At 35.3% G+C, this 23,908-nt stretch overlaps 1 protein-coding gene and 1 long non-coding RNA gene across 2 annotated transcripts in view; one reads left to right on the forward strand and one right to left on the reverse strand.

Moving 5' to 3' along the window:
- Window positions 1-3,960: 3,960 nt before the first annotated feature.
- On the reverse strand, window positions 3,961-6,633 carry LOC112147775. The gene is made up of 4 exons (XR_002919530.2): window positions 5,885-6,633; window positions 4,575-4,786; window positions 4,269-4,324; window positions 3,961-4,121 (listed from the first exon to the last, which is right to left on the reverse strand). It is a non-coding gene; the product is annotated as an uncharacterized LOC112147775 (long non-coding RNA).
- A 14,109-nt stretch (window positions 6,634-20,742) lies between these two features.
- Window positions 20,743-23,908, forward strand: part of asb10 (ankyrin repeat and SOCS box containing 10) — an 8,704-nt gene continuing 5,538 nt past the window's right edge. The window contains exons 1-2 of the mRNA XM_036216458.1: window positions 20,743-21,142; window positions 23,280-23,547. Of these exons, the coding sequence (XP_036072351.1) occupies window positions 20,818-21,142; window positions 23,280-23,547 (593 nt within the window). The 5' untranslated portion in view covers window positions 20,743-20,817. The remainder of the gene's footprint in view (window positions 21,143-23,279; window positions 23,548-23,908) is intronic.

The following is a 23,908-nucleotide window of genomic DNA, read 5'->3' on the forward strand; positions in this document are numbered from 1 at the left end:
TGGGCGTTTCTTCTTTTGGTACGGGGTAGTTTAAGAGTTAAAGGGTCATTCTATTTTTAAGCCTTTCAGAGTAAACTATATCCATGTATTATCATATATCATCTTTGGCACACTAACAAACTTTTATGAAATATTAATTATTTTTAAGAACTCATTTCCAATCCTTAAGTAGGACGACTCACTCTCTGAGGCTCCGCCTTTCACTCCTTGTCCTCCAAGAGCTGGCCTCAGTAACATGTCTGTTTCACCTGAAAACTAAGCTTTGCAAAGATTGATGTGCTTATAAAATTAAAGTGTTACTGATCCCCTCTAGCTCAGATGAGAAAGTGGGGGTATGCGTTTGCCTGGAGGCGGAGCTAGCAGTGCAGACTCCTCTTGAAAAGAGCCGTTTCCCACTTTGTGACATCACAAAGTGAGGATCCACTCGGATTGGGAGGGGCTGGTGCCTTAGAGCACAGGGTTTGAGAGGAAAGCACAAACATGCCTGAATGGATCAAAATGCTGCTTTGGGGGCATTTTTTCTGAGGAATTAACATAATACACAAAAGAAGGAATGTAACGAGTATCTGAGTGCTCGGAAACTCACGAATGAATGAATGAATATGTATGAAAATACATGATGTCCAAAAATCGATGATTTGAGATCTTTATAAATGTAGTAAGTCTAGAAAATGCATTCATTACTCAGAAATGCATAATAATGTTAAGTTTCTATTCTAAAACAAAGTTGAATGAGGAGCACTTCTTTCACCAGAAGTAAACGAATCTTCTAAATAAAGTGTTGGTGAAGCTTCCAGTTTTCAAAGTAAAACTAGCAAGAGATTTTTTTCTGTTCAAAAACAGAGACTGAAGTTCTGGGGGAAAAAAAATTTAAAATAGCATTACACCGGAGCTTTAGCTCCAGTGTTTACATTCTTTTGATTATGTAACTCTTCAATGGTTGATGCAATTAAAGTAACTCCAGCAGATGTTGAAACACAGAAACGCAGCCTCGCGCTGATATGCAGCTCTGAAGTGTGGATGTAATCAATGTGAATCAGCAGATTCTGTCGCTGAGAAAAGTGACTTTTTATACCAGATTTGCACCAATATGTTATGCTTGGAACGTATAGAGGTGCAGAACTTTGAGGATAGAAAACTGTGGAGAACATGTTCAGGTTTTATTAAATGATTTAAAACAAAAGTGATGTTTATGCTTTTTATGTTGTTTATGTAATTGCTGAACTTAACCACAAGGTTCACAATATGTATATATTTTTAAGTAACAAACACCATTTCATTTCCATCTAAATCTGTGTTTTTTTTAATCAGTTTGGTTGATTTGATTCCCTGTTCTAAATAAATGTATAAATGATAGTAATTTAACACATACATTTTTTTTATTCAATTAAAAGACAAACAAACATTATATTAAGTAAAAATCCTGGTTCAATTCGTGAATCATTGAGCTTAAATCATAAATCAAATTGGATCGGTACCGTAACGATCCATAGCCCTTCTTAAAAGCTCAATAAAGATGATTTTGCATAGTATATTCCCTTTAAGTTGCCACCTTATGAACACAGCCTCCGGTGGTTGTTTAAGAAACTGCAACATTAGGAACTTTCTGGTTTGAGTCAGTGACAAAAGTCTGGAGTTTGTTTTTCTTGGAGCCCTTAAATTAAAAAAAAAAAAGAAGAAAAAAAAGTAATTGATAAATTAACCTTCATCACCATCAGTTCATTGTTTCAATCACTTGACTTGAATTTAAAATTATTGAAAGTTTAAGAAAAAAATAAAAAAATAATAAGATATAATTTCATAATTATATAATTGACCGTGCAACATGTTTTGCAATTATATCACTGAATATATATATATAAAAATAGAGTTCTATTTAATTTAGTAAACAAACCAATCATGAATGAAAACAAAAACATTCAATAGTTTGACAACAACACACAGTACTATATTTGAGTTCAGCATTACTTGAAACTGTGGAAATATATTTACTGGTTCAATCATCTCCGTCTTCAGATTTAAGATTCTGGGGAACAAATATGAAGCCCAAAGGGGCGTGGCCATTTTTGTACTCCATGGACACTCCTAGTTTTTTTTTTTTTTTTTTTTTTTTTTTTTTAAGTTTGATATTTAAATGTTCTAATATTTAAAAAAAAAAAACTTCCCAGATACTTAAGGTATTAAACATAAATGAAACCTACAGAAAGCATTCAGATGGAATTCTTTCAATCTTTACTAACAAAAAACCTCATCCAGCCTGGATTTAAAGTATAAAATATGTTGACAGTGTTGTCACCAGAACTCTCACCCCTCATCACCTCTAAATGGAATCAGACGGTCACAAATGTGCTATAATAACTACGGGTCAGCAAGAAATTCCAGTGACAAGAAGACGATGCTGATATCATGCAGCGCTGAAAGAAGTAATTATAGTGAGCAGTTCTGCGTGATGGGCAGGTTACAGAGACCGACAACAACCTAAGCAAACATCTCACCCTGATCACGGCGTTAATGGAACTGACATTTACGAGTAAATATAACATAACGTTAAAAACTAATGCGGAGTTTAAAACAGTGATGGACAGCTCTGTTCTTCTGAAGGCAAAATTAAGCAAAAATTATTGTTAAACACTTAAATACTACACATTTTGGATAGGCTCCAGCAACCACATCCCTCGTTTAAAAATAAAATATATGGATATTTTTAAATTCATAAAAAATATTGGCACTTTAAAATGTTGTGCTTAATGATAATAAAAAAATGTTACTTTAGTGAAAATAGATCTTATTCACAAAATTCTAAATAATGCAATAATTACATTTTCAACTTGAGTTTTGTTAAACTACCTTAACGACTCTTTAAAGTAGTTGATAAATGAAAACAAACCTAGAGACATTCAAACTAAATTTTAAAAAACTTGTTAATTTCCCATTTGTAGCAATTAAAAAGTTCATATTTATATTTTGAAATACATTATAATCAATTTTAAGTTCTAATGGAGAAAATCATCCAACAAATCAGATACAAGACATTTTTATGTTGATGCAGTAAGTTTTAAATTAGAATAAAATAAAATAAAAACAACCAAACGTGCTGAATGAAGTCAATAGAGATAAACATTAGACAGAACAGCACAAGGTTTACAGAAAGACAAGTGACACTTTAAAAACATAAAAAGCAAATAATTTAGAGATTTAAAAAAAAGAAAATCAATGTCAAGGCTTGTTTATTTTTTGTGTCCAAAGAAAAAATCTTATTTTCCATCTTTTTAAAGCTCAGATTTCAAAATATTATCTACATATTTGTGTGTAAAACTAAAGTTCCTCTTAATCAATCAACAACAAGTTCCTGTGTACCATGTGGTAAATATGCTGCAAACATTTTTAGTTAATCAATACACCTTCCTATACCTCATTTTTAAATAAATGAAAATAAACTGATTACATTTTAAAAATCTATTTTTAAGCAGCACTAAAAAGTCTTTACAAGCAACAGAAATCCATTTATTCCACAGAGTGGAGTTATTTGTTCGAGGAAAAATCTGTCGTCTAAATGTACGACATGGCGGTCTCTCTTCTATATTTGGTCTAAATAGAACTGTAACTATAGAAACGTTTGTGTTAAAGGCTCAGCCCTTCCTGATCAAAAAGATAAAACGCTGCAAACACAGTAAGATCAGGAGCTGCATCCGACCAGCAGGGGAACAAATCTGGAACTCCACCTCTGAAATGCTGCATCAGGAACAAACTCCTTCTCCAAAATAAATATTAAAACTATTAACTTTGGTGGTTTTACTCTAAATATCAGAAGGTCTTCATTTAATCTTTAAAGAAACTGATAGTCACCATCTAATGTTATAATGGACTCTAAAATTAGGGAAGTAGGATGAATGTCATCTAAAATAAAAGCATATTTTTAGTTGCTGACCAAAAAATATTTCTCATTATTTCCAAATCACCTATAAAAATTAAAGTTTTAATTGTTTTCTCATATATATCCATTTTGCTTTGGAGTCTGAGGATCTTTTTTTGTAAAGTAGAAAGGAGCATTAGTCACCAGGGCTCCATTATACCACCTAGTGGAGATGCAACACATACCTTCTTTTTTCTTCTGTTTTGTGCTGTCAGACAGAAAAAGAAAATTTTAATTTAAATAAAACCATTTTCTTCTTTTCTAATGCTGTGTTTCCTAGATCATTTAAACAAAAGGAGAGACTCAAAAAAAAAAACCTTTAGTTAACATTTTTTATTGGTAAAACTAAATTTACCTTTTACTTATTTTGGTATTTCTACTCTCCTCCACAGCCTTTTGTCCCAGGTTCGCCTAAAGAATGGAAAGAGTAAAAATCATCTTTATGGATTAAAAGAGAATTACATCAAAAAATGAAATAGATTCTAAAACGGTGCAAGTTTGCCACCTAGTGGTCACAATCACCATGTGCACTCCTGGTCCGCATTTTTAAAAGATCAAGAAATATTTCAGAATAAAAGCAGGTGAGCCCAATAATTTTATTAAAGCTTCCCAATTAAAAAGAAAAAAAAGGAAAAAAAAAGGAATACTTACTTATACTTACTTCTAGGTTTTGATGCAGGTGAGTGACCGCAGTGGTGGACTTCCGGTTCCACCTGTCTGCAGGTTAATCCCATTTCTCGCAGGAGATACACGTTTCCGGGAGGCATCGACGTCACAACCGACCTTTCTAGGAGCAGCTGCTCTGACCGGAGCTTCTCTGCATCCTTTGTCCTCCAGAGACCAACAGTTCAGTCCTGTGTGTTCACCCAGTCTCTGCAGACCAGTGATCACAAAGTAATGCATTAGGACAGTAACTGATTACTGTAATAAATAAAGCATATATGTATAAAGCATTACTGATGAATTCTGAGGGTTTTTTATTATTATTATTTTATCACATTACTAGGGGTGTAACTGGAATACATTGTATTGATAATCCTTTTAATGCTTTCTTTTTTCTGCAATTCTGGCGTCTACCCATAGGTGGTTCCCTACAAATATGTTGACTTTTGTTTAGGTGCAGAAAATTCTGATCATTCTGAGCATTTCTTCAAGTTTATTTTTTCCCTGAGAAACATCAAGCCATTGGTGCGTTTGACACTCAAATGTGAGCAAAAGTCACAATTTGGAAATAAATGTTTAGTTTTTAAATGGACAATAACTTTCACTCAAAGTCAAAACACGTTTTCGTCCAGATTCTGTTTTATTTATTCTCTTATGAGGTGGATTACCAAAACAATCCACACATCTGATCTCGGTCTGGCCCTTCTGCCAAATTTTAGAACCTCCTTGGTCCACAAGTCAAAAAGTTTTCCTGGTGTAGGTCAATTCGATTACAACTTTCTTCAGACAGATCGATCTGGTTGGATAAATTGATTTTTAAACCCCTACTCACTACAAATCCAGTAATGTGTGTTTTCCAACACACCCCCTAAATGTAATCATAGGCAACATTATGAGGCGCTTGAGAACCATGAAATGCATCGACTAGGGTTGTGTATTTTTCCTCTAACGTGATTGATGCACACGTTGATACATCGCCCACGAATAGATACATTTAAAAAACACCTTACTTTGTAGCAATTTGACAATCGAGATATGAATTTTTCATGAAAATTCCTTTTAAATGATTTCCTTTGGGATAATTAAAGTATATCAACAGAAACCTTTTATTTTCTGCCTCTTTTTGATCAACAAAAGCAAAATATCTTTGACATAAAAGCTTCAATATATTCATTTTTTTTTTTTTTGGTCTTTTAGAGTCTTTGGTTCTTTGTGGTTAAAAAAAATAAAAAGTGACTAAATCAATGGAACAAACAGTTTATTAAGGACTCAGGTAAACTTCTTAAAGCACTTGGGGACAGGCCTCACCATAGAAACTGGGGGAACACCGGCAGCTGGATCCAATGGGGTTGATGTCAGAGCGAGAGATTGGTGACATGCAGGTGAAGCTTTAGGCAGAATCAGCATCCAAATCCAGGTCCAACAGATGAAGTGGAGGTCACAACAATGATCCATCCATAGAGGAAATAATACAACCCCTATTCCAAAATAGACCAGGAACTCACAATATAGGGCAACAACTTTCAACTGAGAAGATACTTAAGACGATCTGACACAGACTGAATATATCTCACAGGTGTGTCTGATAATAGTGATTACCTCAACCAGAAGCATCTGATGAGGAAGAGCAGGGACTGAGCCACGACTCTTGTAGTTCATCTAACCTGCTTTATTACGGTTGTGAAATTTTATGTCAGTTTTTCTGCCTCAAGTTCTAAGTTTGTGTTTTGTTTTCCTTTTTAGTGATGCTATTTTTTTGTACAAAATGATTAAAGCTGAGTGTTGCTACTCCAATTAATTCTTTCCATGCTTTTTTTTTTTCCAAAAGTAAACACAATGATTGTTCATCATTATTAGGCCACACGCTATATAGAATGAGAAATAATTTGTGGTACATTTGACTTTTCAGATGTTGGCTACTCTGCGGAAACTCTAAAAAACTACTTCAAAGTATTGGAGGGATTAGAATTTGATGATTCTAATATTCTTACAGATGGGATTACATATGAACAATAATTACAAGCAATGTATTAAAGTCTCTGGAAGTGTCTTTTATTTTATTACATAGTAGAACTCCTGTTTCAGTCTGTTGAAATCAGCTCACTTTATTTTGAAGTTCTGCACTCTTCTTCTGCATCAGTTTCCGACTGATTTTGTTTACCTTTATAGCTTAAATGTTTTAATTTATCGGATTTATATCATAAATTACCGTCTGGAGCGACTTTTAAATAATGTGACGAACAGAGACACGTGACTGAGGCGACCGTCTTGTTTTCATCAAACGTGAGACACGGGCGGATGTGAAGTAGAGAGAATCCGGAAGATTTTCAGAATAAAACATCGATGAAAAAGTCAGAAATCAAATAAAACGAAAATATTGTAAATTTGATATTCCTGTGGCCCGGTACTGACTAATCCATCAACCAATGCTCGCATGGGGGTCAGGGACTCCTGCTGTAAGTGACCAATTATTAATTTAGCATTTAAAAGTGCACATTTGCATGAATTCCTTTTGAAAAATGTTGTAATCAAAATGTTGAGATGTGCATAATTCTATTTCTTTTGTTCATTTTTATTTTTTATTTTTTCCGTCTAAAAATATATCAAAATGTGATAAAATACAAATGAAAATTTATATGAAAATGTTTATTTCAAAATGCAAACGATTATTACAAATTGTATAGTACACATAAATCCTAATTTCCACATTTTCAAATCCAATTTTAATCTAAAAAAAACTTAATAATTTAGAAAATAACACTCTCAAATGATATAGTATTTAAAAATGTTAATTACCCATTGTGGATTTCTTCACATGGAGTTTTTTCAACACCCTATGCACTATATGAGCATGTTCAATATGTCACTACTTTAAAAACATAAAGCATTTTCAATACAAATGGTCCCTTATCCGAACAACACATTTAAATAAATATTCAATTTTTTTCATTGAAAAGTAAAGAATATAGAGAAAGTGATATATATGTCCACTTTCAGGACCAAATGGCTCAGTATATAAGCTGATACTGTAATTTTTTTTATTCATTCCACTGTGGCGCTTAAATGTTCTCACTTCTGAAAGCTCTCCAATAGCAACCAGTTTCACAACATACATACTTTAAAGGCAGGGGTTTCCAACCTGTGGCTCCAGAGCCTCATGTGTCTCTTTTATCCCTTTATTGTGGTTCTTTAGTTCTTGAGAAGAATGCTAATGATTCAAATAAATAATCGATTAGTTATTTCAGTTTTTCCTTTTCTGTTTAGATTTGTAATATCTCAAACCACAGAGCAAAATGACGTCATAGAAATTCTGTAGAAATCTTCTTTAAATTTGTGTTTTTATTGTAACGTTACTCAAATAAAAGTCTCTACAATTCTTATATTTTGGTAAATTACTCTGAAGTGGTTACATTTTTAAGCAAAATAATTTTAAAACGGTAAAACATTATTTGGGATTATGTGTTTTATGCCTCACATCTTAGAAAAATGACAATAAAAAGCTCAGTTTATATTTAATGTTTTGAGATTTTTTAATAATTCAATTATATTTCAATGTTCTTGATATTTGAAAATAAAAGGAGAAAAATGATGGTGGTATACCAAAATCCTATTGACAAAAGGGATTATGTTTGACTGTCTTGCATTTTATTTTGAAATTCTGCTGCAGCTGCAGGATCTTAATTGGTGTATTTTATTTTGAAGGTAAAAAAAATAAATAAAAACAAAGAAACATATGGACACTATTGTAATATTTTATATCCACATTTTGTAAATTATTTTTAGTTATTACAAAAACATAAATATGGTGTATTTTTCTAAATAATAACATGGGACTTTCCGGCTTTCACTGGATTTTGATCTGTAAGAAACTGAACCAAATGGCTCTTTTAGTGTTAAAGGCTGCAGATCCTTGCTTTAAGGAAACCATGTGTTTTTACTATTTTGAAACAACTATGAGGAAAAATAGATATGATTCTGCGTACAAAAACAGCTTTAAGTGTAAAGTGTATTCAATTTTTATTGTGTAAGGGATCAAAGCCACAACTATATCAGGGTTTGGCAACCTTTAACAATAAAAGAGCCATTTGTTCTCGTTTCCTTCTGATCAAAACACGAGACGAGCCGCACAGATTTACTTTAGCCCTTAAAAAATTTGGATTTAAATTCCCTTCTTCTTTTTTTTTTTAATATGACTTATGTCTATTTTTTGGTACGAACAAAAGTTAAAAAATATAAAACGAAACCAGAAACTCTCAAAATGTTTTTTTTTTTTTTTTTTATTTTAACTTTACCTTGGGAGTTGCTAAATTAGCCAAAAAGCTAGCTTGTTGCCTAAATACTAGCTAAACTCCAAAATAGCCTTAAATTCCTTAGTATATTAAATTAGTCAAAAAATTTAGCCTGTTGCTAAAATAAGAGCTAAACTCTAAATTAACCTTAAAAGCCTCACTAAATAATAAATTAGCTTAAAACACTACAATACTAGCTAAACTCCAAATAAGCATAAAACATTTAGTAGAGGTCAAATTAGCCACAAAAAAGCTAGCTTGTTGCTTAACTACTAGCTTAACTTCAAAATAGCCTAAAGTTTATCAGTAAACTAGATTTGTCAACAACTTTAGCATGTTGCTAAAATAGAAACTAAACTCTAAATTAACTTTAAAAACCCCAGTAAATAATAACGTAGCCAAAAATGTTAGTATGTTGATAAAAGAGAAGCTAAAGTCTAAATTAGTCTAAGAATCACAGTAGATGCCAAATTATCTATAAATAAATAAATACCTTGTTGTTTAACTACTAGCTGAACTCAAAAATAGCCCGAAATTTATCAGTAAACTAAATTAGTCAAAAACGTTAGCATATTGCTAAAATATAAGCTAAACTAAAAATTAATCCAAAAAACCTCAGTAGATAACAAATTACCCCAAAACGTTAGCATGTTGCTAAAATAGAAGATAAACTCTAAATTAGTCAAAAAAAACCTCAGTAGATAGCAAATTACCCCAAAACGTTAGCATGTTGCTAAAATAGAAGCTAAACTAAAAATTAGTCCAAAAAACTTCAGTAGAAATTTCCTGAAAGCGTTAGCATGATGCTAAAATACTAGCTAAACTTCAAATTAGCTTAAAAAACTCAGTGGAGGCCAAATTAGACGAAAAAAAAAAAAAAAAAACTAGCTTGTTGCTTAACCTACTAGCTGAAGTCCAAACTAGCCTAAAATTTATCAGTAAACTAAATTAGCCAAAAACGTTAGTATGTTGCTAATAGAAGCTAAACTCAAATTAGCCTAAAAGAAACCTCAGTAGATAAAAAAATTAGCCAAAAGTGTAGCCAGAGAGCCACCATGGAGAGATAAAAGAGCCACACATGGTTTTGGAGCCACAGGTTGCAGACCCCTGAACTATATTAATTTCTTCTTGAACTTATTTTTTTCTTTTAAAACTGATTCTATTCTTGTCAATGCCAATTATTTTGTTGTCTTTTCACATTTTTAGACTGACAGAGATAATGATACAACGTTGTGGTGGAGCATTTTAATCAGATTTTAGACGACACTGAGTAGTACCTGCTGCTTTACATACGTCTACTCTTTCCGGTGCATCACTGTCCAGGTTTACTGTTGTAACGCAGCTGTGAGCGGCTCAAAGCACTGACTGTTATTGTTGCAGCATCCCTTATAGATGTTTTCCAGGATTCCTGGTAATGATGCAAATTCCACAGATATTATTATGAGGGCGATCTCGTCGCTGATGGCAGTGACTTTGCTCATGATTATCGTGGCCATTTAGGTCTCGCACCCTTCCCCATATCCCCTCTCATGCCCGTGCCCAGTGGTAGTCATTGCTGTCTGCTTTAGGCAGACTGCTATGAACGCATTATGAATGGGTGCATTAGTGAGTGATGCAGAGCCTGGGATGGCTTGCCTTGTTTTCATGTGAGAGTGCATCATTAGAAAATGTTCCACTTGGCAGGGAAGCGCGTATTAACGGCAACTGCAATGAAATGAGGTTGTGATAGATGGTCAAAGTTATAAAGGACTATTAGTGTGAAATATGAACCTCTCAATTGTCTTGATGAAGCAGAGTGCTATTTGCGTGCAGTGATCAGCGCATTGAGAGGCAATTGGAATCTGCAAAGGCCGATACCATGCATTATATGTGGTGGGCTGAAAGAAAGCAAAAAAAAAGTAATCTTGCTCCCACTGAGGAGTTTGGAGTTGTTCAATCCAAATGTCTATAAATTCATTTGTTTCTTTGCCAACATCTCAAGAATTGTGATGAGTTCTGAAGCAAATCTCTGACGGGACGCCCGGTCTGGACCCAGTTATGTAGCCTCATGGGCTGTAAGTGTAAAATGTTTGTTAAATTTTAGACTCTATAAATGCATTAAACAATTAACAATTTTTACTCATCACAATCAGATATCTTTATAATCGGCGGCGCGTATTGGGAGACTGGTGGTCGTGAACATCAATGTGACTGGCAGCTACTTGAATTTTGTAATTTTTGAGTGAAATTTTTTCACTAAGTAGTGGCACTGTTGTTCATGTTTACTATTGTTAACACTGAATTCAATTGGTTTCGATGTTTGTCAAAGACATAATATTACTGATTTGCACAAAAGTGTCTATTATTTGTTGTACAAAATAAGACAGAAGTTGTTTATTATGGTTGTGTTTAAGCTAAAAAATAAATGGGGATATATTTCCCTAAAATATGTCCAAAGTATGTGTTCTTCTATATAGTGTGCTATAATTTTTACCAATTATAACAGTATTGTGATATCATCGATATCGTGAGTTATGTATCGCATCGTATCCCGAAGTATCCAGTGATTTCCAGCCCTAGTATGAATGAAAGCGACCGGACATACGCTAAAGTTCATACCACGTCAAATACTCCTGTTCAAATTTATACATTACAGCACCTCAATTAAACCAATACAACAAGAACATAATTGATGCTTGAGTGAAATGTGGGTCTAAAGATACATTAATACACTGCATGTGTCGTTAGAAGAAGTTAAAACCTTGCTCTTTTTGATGCTCATTTTCTTGTACTGATGTACTAGTTATCACAAGAAAACCGATTTTTTTTTTACAAAACAATATTTCTTGTCAACATGAGTACACAGAAAATTGGATTGTCATTGGTAAAGACAGTCATGTGTAACCATGTAGACACGCTGGTTGCTGATGAAACTGACAGCAGCCGCAGGATCGCCGGACTGCAGCCGCCTGCGCAGCTGTAGGCAGGCTAACCTTCTCCACAAATGACTGGTTTGGACGATCTTTAGGACTGAGAACATGAGTTAGACCACAATTACATCATCTTCTGGTGTTCGAGATTTTCTCTGACAAAGTGCTTTGTTTTGCTGCGGATTGTAGAAAAATTAATAAAAAGTATATTCTTGGTTATCTCGTGATCACGACATCTAGTATCTCGTTTTCACAAGAAAAAAAAGGTGATGTAAGCCGTTCACTGATTTTGTACAACAGCTAATTCTGAGTTCTAGTTTCTTCTGTTGGTTTTGTATCCTGTGAATATAAATGAAGAAAAACTGAATGTATTGGTATTAGCATACTGGATGCTAACAAATGAACAACATTAACAGACCTAAGGGGAACTAGTGGCTTTAATAAATGTTATCCTGCAACCTTTGACGAGAATAACTTATATCCATGAAGCTAAACAGTGTCTATTTGAAGAACTTCTGGACCTTTTATTAACTTGGAGACCAGGAGTCTTTTATATTTATTTAAGCTGAAGCTGTAGCAGTCCCTAGTTGACTTCTGGACATTTTAATCCCTTTCTCCTTTCTCGTCTGTATGTCACTGTTGTCAACACTGTAGACTGTGTTATATTCTTTTAAAAAGCAGTTTAAAACATTTCTTTTTAAAATTGCTTTTTCATAATTCTGTTTTAATATTCAATGTTTTACTGTGAAGCACTTTGTGATCTTTATTTTGAAAGGTGCTGTATAAATAAAGATTTTGATTAATATTCAAAAATGTTTTTGTGGCTTAATGTGTATTGTTCTTAGTCTTTTTTCTGATTTTACTTTGCTGATCATTGTAAATAAGAATTTGTTCTCAATTGATCTTGCTGGTAAAATAAAGATTAAATCAAAAATAAAAAACGAAAGGGTCTGCCACCTAAAAGAGGGGTTTGGGGTCAGTTTCTTACCAGTGAAAGTCCAACCTGATTGTTTTATAAAAACACGCTTCATTTATGGTTTTGTGGCCATTCTTTTATATTATGTGACCTACAAATATTTACAACAATTAAATTATATTCTATACATCATAATTTTATTTATTTTTACATTTGACAGCAGCACATACAAGTACCTTTCAAAATAAAATATAAAATAAGATCTGCAAATTGCAGCAGGTTACTTGAATTAAAAATTCGATAATATTTTATTATTTAATACTAGATTAGTAAAAAAAAAATGTTTATTTCAATCAATCAAAACAAGAATAATACTTGTGCAAAACAACCAACAGAGGTTTACATCCAGAGATATATCAGACATGAGATAACGAGGCATCAAATTATTGATTGCATAAAAGGGAATGGGAGGAAACGAACTTATATAATCCCACCCTGGCTTTACTTTATCATTTTCTTTACATTAATTATCAATATCTGGTTTATAACTTACAATTAGATATTTATATATTTCCAACACAGATTAATGTAATTAAAAATCCTTAACTAAAATTAAATTAAATTAAACATATAATTTTCTATTGTTGTGACATCTTTTTTTTTCTTCTTTTGCTATCAAATATTAGCATGAAATCATTGGTGTATTATCAGTTTTGTTCATAACTCCAGCCTACATCCATATGAATATTAAATGTTACTAGTTATGTCTTTTTTAATTGTTTTGTTTTTGTATGTTGCACAAAATGTCATGCAGTGCAGCTTTTGTTTTGTAAGAGAAATACACATGTGATTGTTGTCATGACCAAATCCTTAATAAAAAGCTGTGGGGAAAAAGTAATAAGTTATGTGCACTTAAAACGGATTTAAAAAATTGTAGCAGAAATGAGGCATCGAGCTTGCCATACGGTCTGCAGTGAATTAGGCCCCTTGATTACCTCTCAACGTGTGTCCATAGTGATCCGGCGCCTCATTCAGCAGCGGAGTACAAACTTCAAAACCAGTTCCCTTCCAGGCTAAAGCTGAATTGTAAAAATCAAAGGCTATCAAAGCAATCATCAGTCATTAGAGAAAGAAACACCTGATTGATAATTAAGGGCTCCGCTGCTGTAATAACACTTCTCTGAACTTAAACTCTCTTTAGTTGCTCTGACTCCATCTTAAACTAACAGCAGACCCAATTGCAAACCCATTAGCATTTAACATTACTGTAATTACTGTGTACATTTCATTATTTTCTCAGTGTATTAAATGGCTGCTCCGTGTTGGTGGGAGGGCTATAGTTTAATCTCTTTATCTATTACAGTGAGCCGCGGTTCTCAAAATAGCATTAAGAGCTTCATAATCAGAGGGAACTAATTGCCTATGATTGCATAAATGAAGTGCCGCTCCTTCATCAGGTCTGTTACTGGTGTCCAGCTCTGCTCCCGCCTGGGGATGCGAAGGTAGTTGACCACGATACGGAGACGGAGAACGCTACTGGATGGTAATGGGAGGAAGCCAAAGATCTAATATGTCCATGGGGGGGCTGTGAGGGCAGGGGGTGCTGCTGCCGCTGCTTTTTCCTGTCATCAGAGTTGCCTCCGCTTCACAGAGAAGAAAAAAAACAAAAAAACACGAATGCCCACCATTTGAGAAATGAATTTATCGAAGTGGCAGTCTTTTTCCCCATTAGTAAGTGTTTAGATCAGCGTTTTAAATAATTGCGTTACCAGGAATGATATTTAAAATACATTTGGGAGTCAATGAGGCGGGAAAGTGCCTACATGTTTTGCTGATGACACCCGGGCCATTTGGAAGACATCAAAGTAGAGAGGAGGTAGCCCAGATGCATATTATAAACTCATTATGTATATCATTTAAAAGGATGTACTCCAGCCGCAAAAACAATATTCCTAGTCTCTCTCTAGTAATGTGTGTTTTGAAAGTTGAAACTCTAACTCGCTTTCTGTTTAATGTGGCATCTATTACTAAACTGTAACATGAAATAAATGGCCTTGATTTCCATACCAGAACAGTCATTAAGGTATAGTTGGCATGCAGCCCTGCTTCTGTGTCTTCAGATGTAAAATAGGAAAAGGATCCTTCGATGCTAAGACTTTTTTTTTCTCCACCTGTGGCACAAACCTTTCGGTAGCGCTTCCTCGTGGTGGAGCGCAGCGTTTGACCATTTGATGAATTTATGTGAAACTAAAGGACTCCGATCATCTTTTCAGCTTTATTTAAAGTAGCTGATTATGTCACTTTTAGGCAAACATTTTTTACAAATAGTGTCACTTTCGAAGACAGTTTCTGTAGAGTTCATCAGAAATTTGCAGGGTAGGTCTGTGAAAATAGAGTAAGCCTGCCCTTATTTCCCATCATCCCTTTATTTACTGTCTTTCCCACTAGCTTACAGCCTGTATCGTTTTCTAGAACAAAGTTTGTGCCGACCGCTAGTAGTTTATGGCAGGGGTTCAGGGCAGGACAGTTTGATTTGGAAGTAAGCCTCAGTTAATATCCCATCATCCCTTTGTTTACACTGTCTCCCTCTAGCTTACAGGCTTGTGTCGTTTTTGAGATCAAAGTTTGCGCCGAAGTCCAGTAGTTCATCAGTAATTCGCCTCCAAGTTGTGTGCAGGACAGGTTGGTGTGGAAGTAAGCCTCACTTGATATCCCATCATCCCTTTGTCTACATTCTCTCCCTCTAGCTCAGGGGTTCCAAAACTACGGCCCACAGGCCAGAACCGGCCCTCCTCCACATTTGGGCCGGCTCCTCAAACTGTTTTGACTAAATTAGACATTTTCCCAGTTTTTTTAGGCAAATTTTGCATTTAGCTAATATCTCAGCTACGTGCTAGCTATTTCTGCTAATTAAGGCTTTTTTTATGTTTAGGCTATTTTTAAGTTTAACTAATATTTTAGCTTTATGCTAGCTGTTTTGGCTAATTTAGATTTTTTGTTTTGTTTTTTCGGCTGATTTGGCACTTCCTAAATATTTAAGCTTGCCATCAGCTTCAGAGTTTTCAGCTATCAGCTTCAGAGTTTTCAGCTTTCAGCTTCAGAGTTTTCAGCTATTAGCTTCAGAGTTTTCAGCTATCAGCTTCAGAGTTTTCAGCTTTCAGCTTCAGAGTTTTCAGCTTTCAGCTTCAGAGTTTTCAGCTTTCAATTTAAGCATCTTCAGCCATTAACCTATCGCAGGCAATGCTGTATATTTCGTTTTTAAAACCTTTTAGCATTATTTTTTCTGTCAAGATTACAGAAATGAATTCTTTTGAATCTAGCTGTGTTGCTTTCAGAAAAAAAGTTTAGGCTGTGATTACTACATTTTTTTTTACAAACCCATCCCGGCCCCACATCAGAGAAGAAAACAGTTATGTGGCCCTCACTAGAAAAGGTTTAGGGACCCCTGGTCTATCTTACAGTCTCGTGTCGTATTCCAGGACATTGTTTGTGCCTTACTGTAGTAGTTAAGCAGTTATTTGCCTCTGAGTCATGAGATGGAAAAGTTGGTGTAGAAATAAGCCTCCATTGATATCCCATCATCCCAGAGCTATCCAGTTGTACAGTTTGAAGTCAGATAGCGACTCAGTTGAGGAAATTGAAGACGTTAATGGATCTATATGTCTGTAAGTGGATGGATCAGAATGGAGCAGAGCAGGGACACTTTAGTCCCGCCCATTTCAGTTTCTGCATCACTGATAGGGTTGCACTTACATTTATCAAATATTTGTTTTGAGTGATTTTAACTTCTCTGTCTTTAATCTTCTTGCTTTATGTCGTGTACGACTCTGTATCAAGAAACTGGAGCCGAGCCAAAGCTGAAGGCTGTGAGGAGCGGATATAATGCAGATACTTGAAGAAACCGGCTCCACGAACACGATGACAGAGAATCTGTCATTAGTGAAAGTAAAAACCGGTCAGTAGATGTACTTTCTCGCTACCCTTTAGAGCTCCAAATTTAAATGTAGCTTGTTGTTTAAACAATTTAAAGCTTAAAATCTTTTAAATATGTCCTCCATCATGAGATAAATACTACAAGAACATGTTATTTCACGTATTATAATGTGTTCCCAGTGGTCTTTAATTATGATTATGCAGTTTTTAGCCAAAATTTAAAAAAAAAAATTGTTTTACAGTTTCTGCAGAGCGACAGGAGTTCATCAGAAATTTCCCTCTGAGGGAATCCAGGAATTCTACCCTTATTTCCTATCATCTCTTTGTTTACACTCTCTCCCACTAGCTTACAGCCCTCACACCTTCAACATAACACAACCGGTGCAAAAACAAAAGCCAAGCAACATTAGAGCCAAATTCCAGTTCAGACGTGGAAAACCAAGACGTACATGGATCTATTTATCTGCAAGTGGATGCAACAGAAGCTTGTGGCCTGCCAATTATAGAACTTACATTACTGCTACCAGCCTTTTCAAACAGCATGTTTTTTATCTACTCCTAATTACCAACAATTTGTGCTCATAAATGTAATTTAAATCTTAATTTTCCTAATATATATCCTCCATCATGAAAAAAGTGCTACAAGAACATGTTAAAAACACAATTTTCATTGAAATGGGTCTTTAAAAAACTAAAAAGCTCAGTCTGACCCTTCCTTTGCGTCTGCAAAGTGAACTTTAATTTAAATTTTACAGCCTTTGTGCGAAATATGTAACTGTAGAAAAATGACCATCCGTGAATCAGAAGAGGTTTGTCTGGAGCGGTAGCTTATGAGGCTTAATTATGTGGCGTCCCTCAGCCATCAGAGCTCCACTCGTGGGGCAGAGTGACACAGCGGTTGCCAGTCATTCAGCCTAATGTTCTGATGCGGGGGGCCATGTGGATGCAGAAAATCCATTAGGAAAAACTACAGAGCAGAAAAATACATTTTGCAAAATACTTACTGAGGCTTAAAAATGTCTGTTTGATCATTTTAGTGCAGATTCAGAAATATTTTTAATCTAAAATAATAGTTGAGCTTTACTTAGAACTTATATTTGGTTATCTAGACTGTTAAAGTTGTTGAACATGGAGAAGTTTAAAAAGAAATTTAACATTATCTGTAAAAGTACGAAAAAACAAAAGCAGTTTGTGAAAATTCACCAAATTGCAGACCTAATGAGAGCTACTTTTGAGAGGAAAAGGTCTGAAAATAGAGACAAACGAAAATTAAATTAAAAAAAGAATAAAATAAAAGGGTTTAAATATGCAGACTTATTTTGAAAGGTAGATTTTAAAGTGGATCAGAAAATTATTTTGAATTGTATGGACACTAAACTATTAAAAAAATTGAATGGATGCTAAATTATTAAAAATATAACAACAGCCAACAGGCTTTCTTAGTCGTCGACAATAATAAAACCTCTTTTTGTAGTCATTAAAGTACCTCTTTTGAAATTTTTATGTTTTTAATGTTTCAAGTCTGCAATTGTTTTTTAGTTTTTTTTAAGTTTACAATATTTGGTAATTTTATGTCATTGTTTTTGTTGGCTCTTATACTTTTATCATGAGTGTCTCTTTTTCTTTATTTTATTTTTACATTTTTTATTTTATATATATATATATATATATATATATATATATATATATATATATATATATATTTTAATTGCTTTTAAGTATTTTATCTGTTGTGTCTTTGTGACAAATGGACCTTGAGTCTGTAATAAAAAGTATCTTGTACCAAACCAACACGCAGTTACAACAGAAAAACTTGATTCCTGTATAAAAATTATAAAAAAATTCCATTGATGAAGACATTTTTTGTGACAACCTGACTGAGTTCTGTCTGCTCTCTGTATTTTTGGGGGTTGTTGTCTTTCTTAAGTGACAAACACTTCAGCTGCTTTTGTGGCCATGGCAGTTTGTCCTACACATAAATGTTTCTTTTTGTTCACAAGAAAGTAATTGGGTTTGGTATTTTGCTTAAATCTGTTTTAGTTTTTGCTTAGTTACATATCTGGTAATAAAAATTAAATACATTAGCAATGATCAGACTAGGAAGATTGAGAACAACAATTCAGAATCTCTTATTCTGTAGACATTCAAGACATGTATTTACATCTTAGATGCACAATGCAAAAACACTACAGCCTAAAAATAGGACAAGAACACTAATCTTCAGAGGAAAATCCCTAGAGAGTAGTAACATGATCTGTCCATGTAGCACGTCATTTTTACTTATCTTAAAATAAAGTATCAACATCTAGAAACAAGGAAATCGACGCAAGCATAAAAAAAATGATAAATACGTCAAAAAAGTTTTTGCAGCCTAATAATAAAGTATTTTTTGCTAATTGTGTGTATTTTTAATTATTTTATGTACATAATTGTAGTTTATTTTTAATACAGTGCCAAAAAAAACAAAGTGGGAATGATTTATTTTAGAACAAAATGTGAACAAAATGAGAATTCGATCTTAGTACAAGTTGGCCAATCTTAGTAAATCCTCATAAACTCTAAACGTAGCACTTATTGTTAAAACATAAATTAAAATTTTGGTGTCCAAAAGAATGACAGTGAATCCCATTCAAAAAATAACATCCTTAAAAGTGAACAAAAAAAATTACAGCAAGATTTGAATTTTTTCTTTTCTTTTAAATCAAGTTTTTCCATTATCAAGAGTTTGGACCAAACTATTTTGCCTCATTTTAATAATAATTTTCTACCTTTTAGATCCAAGCTCTTAATGAGACTAAAAAAAAATTTGATTGTGCTGATTTTAAGGAAAGTTTGAGAAGTTGTAGAGCGTGCAGAAATTAAAAAACAGGTTTTTCACAACTCGTTCTTCACAACTCCTCAAATTGAAAGTTCCAAAAACACCGTCTTCCTTTGGCCTTATGTCTCTTCGTTTTGCAGCTCCAAACGATTGGAACTTTTACCAAAAGAAACTGCATTTGGAAACTCTGATTCCACTCTCCGCTTTTAAACGCAGAGTAAAGGACATTTTTAAAGAGTCATGTACATGTTTTCTTAATCATTAATTTAATAAGTTTAAAACATGTTTGCTTTCTTTCTTCTCCTTTAACCCTATGTAACCATTTGCATCATATTTGATACCTCTTTCCCATTAACATTATAAAAACTTTCCTTAAAACCTCATTATATATGACAGTCTATGATTTCTGTCTTGCAGTGCATTATCATGCCACTAGGGGCAGTAGAAGGACTTTTCCCACTCATTTCAAAATGGCTGCCCCCATGACTTCTCAAAACTACTTTTGGCGGGAAAATCTTTAGCTAACTTTCTCAACTTTAGGTTGAGATTAGCTAACCTCTTGTTATTCTTCTTTTGAATAACTACTTGCTGTATTGCAAAAATGCTAATTATGTTGATAATTAATTATTTAAAATACAGTTCCACCAAGTTAAAAATGCGTGGATCAAATTTGAGACAATGGATAAATAAGGTGCTTTTTTTCCTGAACAAAATTTTTTGACAAGTCACACGTTGTATCAGGATTGTTAATAAATATCAATAAAAACCTTCAATTCTTTGTTGTGGTGGGCTTTAAAGGGTTTTTAGTATTTTTAGCATTTTCAGGCCAGCATAGTAAATAAGAAATGGTTCTTAATGTTTTGCCTGGTGAAATAAAACAAGTTTTCTACATTTTTACAAGTATGATAGTTAGCAACAACTTACCTTGTTTGAATTTATACAATATCCAGTACAAAACCAAGTCTGAGGAGGCCTAAATTTGCATTTTAAATACACAGGGCCATATGTTCTTACGTTCTTGATTTCAAAGGGTTTTAAATTTACTCCCAAGCAACCCAAAAGGTGTGACATGTTTGGATGTTGTAAATTTTTAAAGTCAGTAACAGGTAGATTTGAAAGCGCTGATGAGTAGCAGAACTTTCGTAGACTTTATTTCTGCAGATGAACCAAACAGCTGCAGACAGCTGAGAAGTGTGAGCGTTTGCACGTGAGGACCTAAAAATAACTTGTCACACTGTGGGAAAGGTCTCATACCGAATATCAAAACAACTCTGAGCAACCTGTGAGCACAAGGAGGACGGCGGCCAAAGAATCCAGCAGAAATCAAAGAAGCTTTTTGACAGTCTCCACTATTTCCCTCATATCTACAAAACCTCATGTCTCGAGGAACTTTTGTCTTCACATCCACGGCCTTGCGCTCCCTCGAGCTGGACAAGGATGCTCTGGACAGAAGCAAGTACAAAACCCAGCTGGCCTCCCATCGCCTCAGCGCTTACATGCAGAGGAAAGAGTCTGTGAGCCGGACGCCCTGGAGGAGCGGCGCTGGCCAGCGTCCTCTTTTATGCCAAGACGTGGTGATCCAAAATGCCGTCTACACAGGGAACCTGGAAGCTCTGCAGCGACTTTTTCCAAGAGGATCAACAGCTAATTTCGTCATTGAACCTCAAGGGGGGGACATGCGTTGGGTCGCCAGGGGGGAAGGCAAGAGAAGACTGAGCTACCTCAAACTGCTGCTTTAATAGAACCAATATGCAACTATTATAAGAGTTGTGATGCATTTGGAGACTCTGTAACTCTTTATATATGGAAACAAACCATGAGACAGCATCATCAACCATTACATGTCCCCCATAGTCAACCACACCCCTATCTGTTCTGTGCAAAACTATTAGATTCAATTATGAACTTTCAACTGTACACTGGTAAAAGACTAACGGCAAAATTCAGCTTCAATCTACAGTTTTTTTTAAATTAATTATTGAATTGTATTTTTTTTATATATATTCATTTTTACACATAACGAATAACATCCCGTAGTCTCTATGGACTTCCATTCTAACTATCTAACATCATCTCAACTATGATTGTACAAAGAAGAAAAGTCATAAAGTTCAAATAACAATTTATCATAGAACTAATTTATAATAACGAAGGACAGTTATTAGGCTTACAACACAGTCAAAGTTTGTCTTTTTGACCAGATCGAGAACAGGTTGCCAGTTATCAAAAAATCTTATGGTGCATTCACACTGGACGCGCCAAATTCGTGTCTGCCGCCTTACTTTTGACACATGTCAAATGTACTGCTCAACGCTTTGACGCAACCACCAAGGTTGTTCTAGAATTCATTGGTTGCCACATCATGGAAAACATGGATGATGTTGAGCGAGTAGCTTGGGTTTATATGTTTTGGAGAGCTCTACAGAGGTGCCGGCGAGCACTTCGCTGTGTTTGTTTGACACCAGATCTTTCAGAGTCTCTCTGAGTTCTGAGTACTTCACTCGTGAAACGATTGCTGCACCAGAGGGACGTTTTAAACACTGAAATCAACTGTAATCAACTGTCTGTGGCCCAGTTTGTGGCCTGGTTTGAGCATTAATCCGAAAGCAGGGATAGAAAAATACAATTGGGGGACCGTTTTATTATTGTCTTGATAAAAATGAAAAAAAAAAAAACATCATAAGCCCACCTGCGGAGGGACAACAAGCGGCAGGAAACCGTAGTGAGTTCCACTGCCCAGGGACCCACATCCTGGGTAGAAGACCTCACTAGTTCTCCTGGGCGCCTGGGTAACAGCGATCGCTATCAGCTCTGCCGGAGCCTGGGGAGCGGAGCTCATTAGCTCGCTAAGCTATCCACCAAGCAGGTGGCTAGCGTAGCCGTCGAGCTCTCAACGATCTCTGTGACGGGCTGGCGATCTGTTCAGGGTGTATCTCGCCTTTGCTCAACAGTAAATGGGACAGTTTCTGGGAACCTAGCGGACCCTGTGGGTTAAGAAAATGGATGGAAGTTCAGGATGAAAATCCTCGCATCGAGCGGCCATCTTGAATGTTTATTTTAGAAAAAATAATAGAACCTACATTTGCTTGGACAAGAAAGCCCAACAAGACAAGCAAGAGATGACAAAAAAGTTAAATGAGTTTATTTTAAGCTGATTTAAGACATGGGTCAAAAGTGACCCGTTAACACTGTGAATGGCAACAGAAAGCTAACACAAGAGGAAGGTTAATGAAATGAATTGAATTTCTTCAAGAAAAAAAAAAACATCTTGCAAAGACTTCAGTAGATTTATAAAAAGACCGGACAGTAAAGCCCAGTCATCGGCTCCCATGGCTCAAAGAGTCATCCAAAGTGTCACATGGCCCCTTCCTGAAATAGCTCCGTCTGCACAAACAGCCCACAGAAGTGGTCGTCCACAAGGAAAGTCACAACTACAAACAAAAAGAAGAAAACTACCGGGTCAGCGGAGGCATGGCTTACGTGGGAACGAAAGTTAAGTGGCACAAGCCAAAGAGATACCGTGAAGATGTGATCGCCACAGCCAAGGCCGCGGGCTGTGTCCTGCAGTTCTGGAACTCTCTCCTTGTGGGCGATGAGCTGACTGTTCTCAGCATTGTGGACGACGACGAGTACAGTTACCTCATCGATGCTATTTATGACACCAGCAATATAGAGGAATGGAAAAACTTTCGGTTCAACTACAGAGGCCTCAGTAGGTTTTGATGTCACTCATACTTTTCTTAGAAAAGCTGCAAACTCTGATTAAAATCATATTTTTTTGTGTTTTTAGCATGTTCTCGAGGGATTTACACTGATACATTGCGTTGTCTGTTGACAGGACTTTGGTCGCTCACTTATGAGCAGGAGTTGACGACGCCGCTTCACATTACCGCCAGTAGAGGCTTTGTGGACTGCTTGGATCTCCTGCTGCAGCGAGGTGCAAACGTGGACCTGGCGCCCGGCGGAGTCACGGCCCTGCACGAGTCCTGCGAAAACTGTCAACCAGAGTGCACCAAGCTGTTGCTGGCTTACGGCGCCAACCCCAACGCCGTCTCTGAGGATGGGCTTATGCCTTTGCATGTTTGCACAGCCCCTGAATCTCTGGAGTGAGTATCATAGGAAGGGATGGACAATTGTGGTCCTTGAGAGCCACAAACATGTCTGGACTGTTTGATGCTGATGACCTAAATCAGGTGTGTTCAGTCAATCAGGAGGTAGAATCACCTGAGTCAGCTGATCAGGAGCTGGCAGGGAGAGCTGGTGAATACGGTAAGACAGGCAGGGTTGTGGCTTTGAGGACCAGCATTGACCAGCCCAAAAATGTACTAAAGAGATTCCAGATACCTGATGCTTTCTATCCTTTATGCTAATGGTGCTACATACACACACTCAAAGAAATGATCCATTGGATTGACTCAATTTAATTAAGGGCAGGTTTTCCATCCAAAAAAAATGTGTAGTCTGAAC

Source organism: Oryzias melastigma, linkage group LG17 (genome assembly GCF_002922805.2).
Source record: "Oryzias melastigma strain HK-1 linkage group LG17, ASM292280v2, whole genome shotgun sequence".
Taxonomy (NCBI): Eukaryota; Metazoa; Chordata; class Actinopteri; order Beloniformes; family Adrianichthyidae; genus Oryzias; species Oryzias melastigma.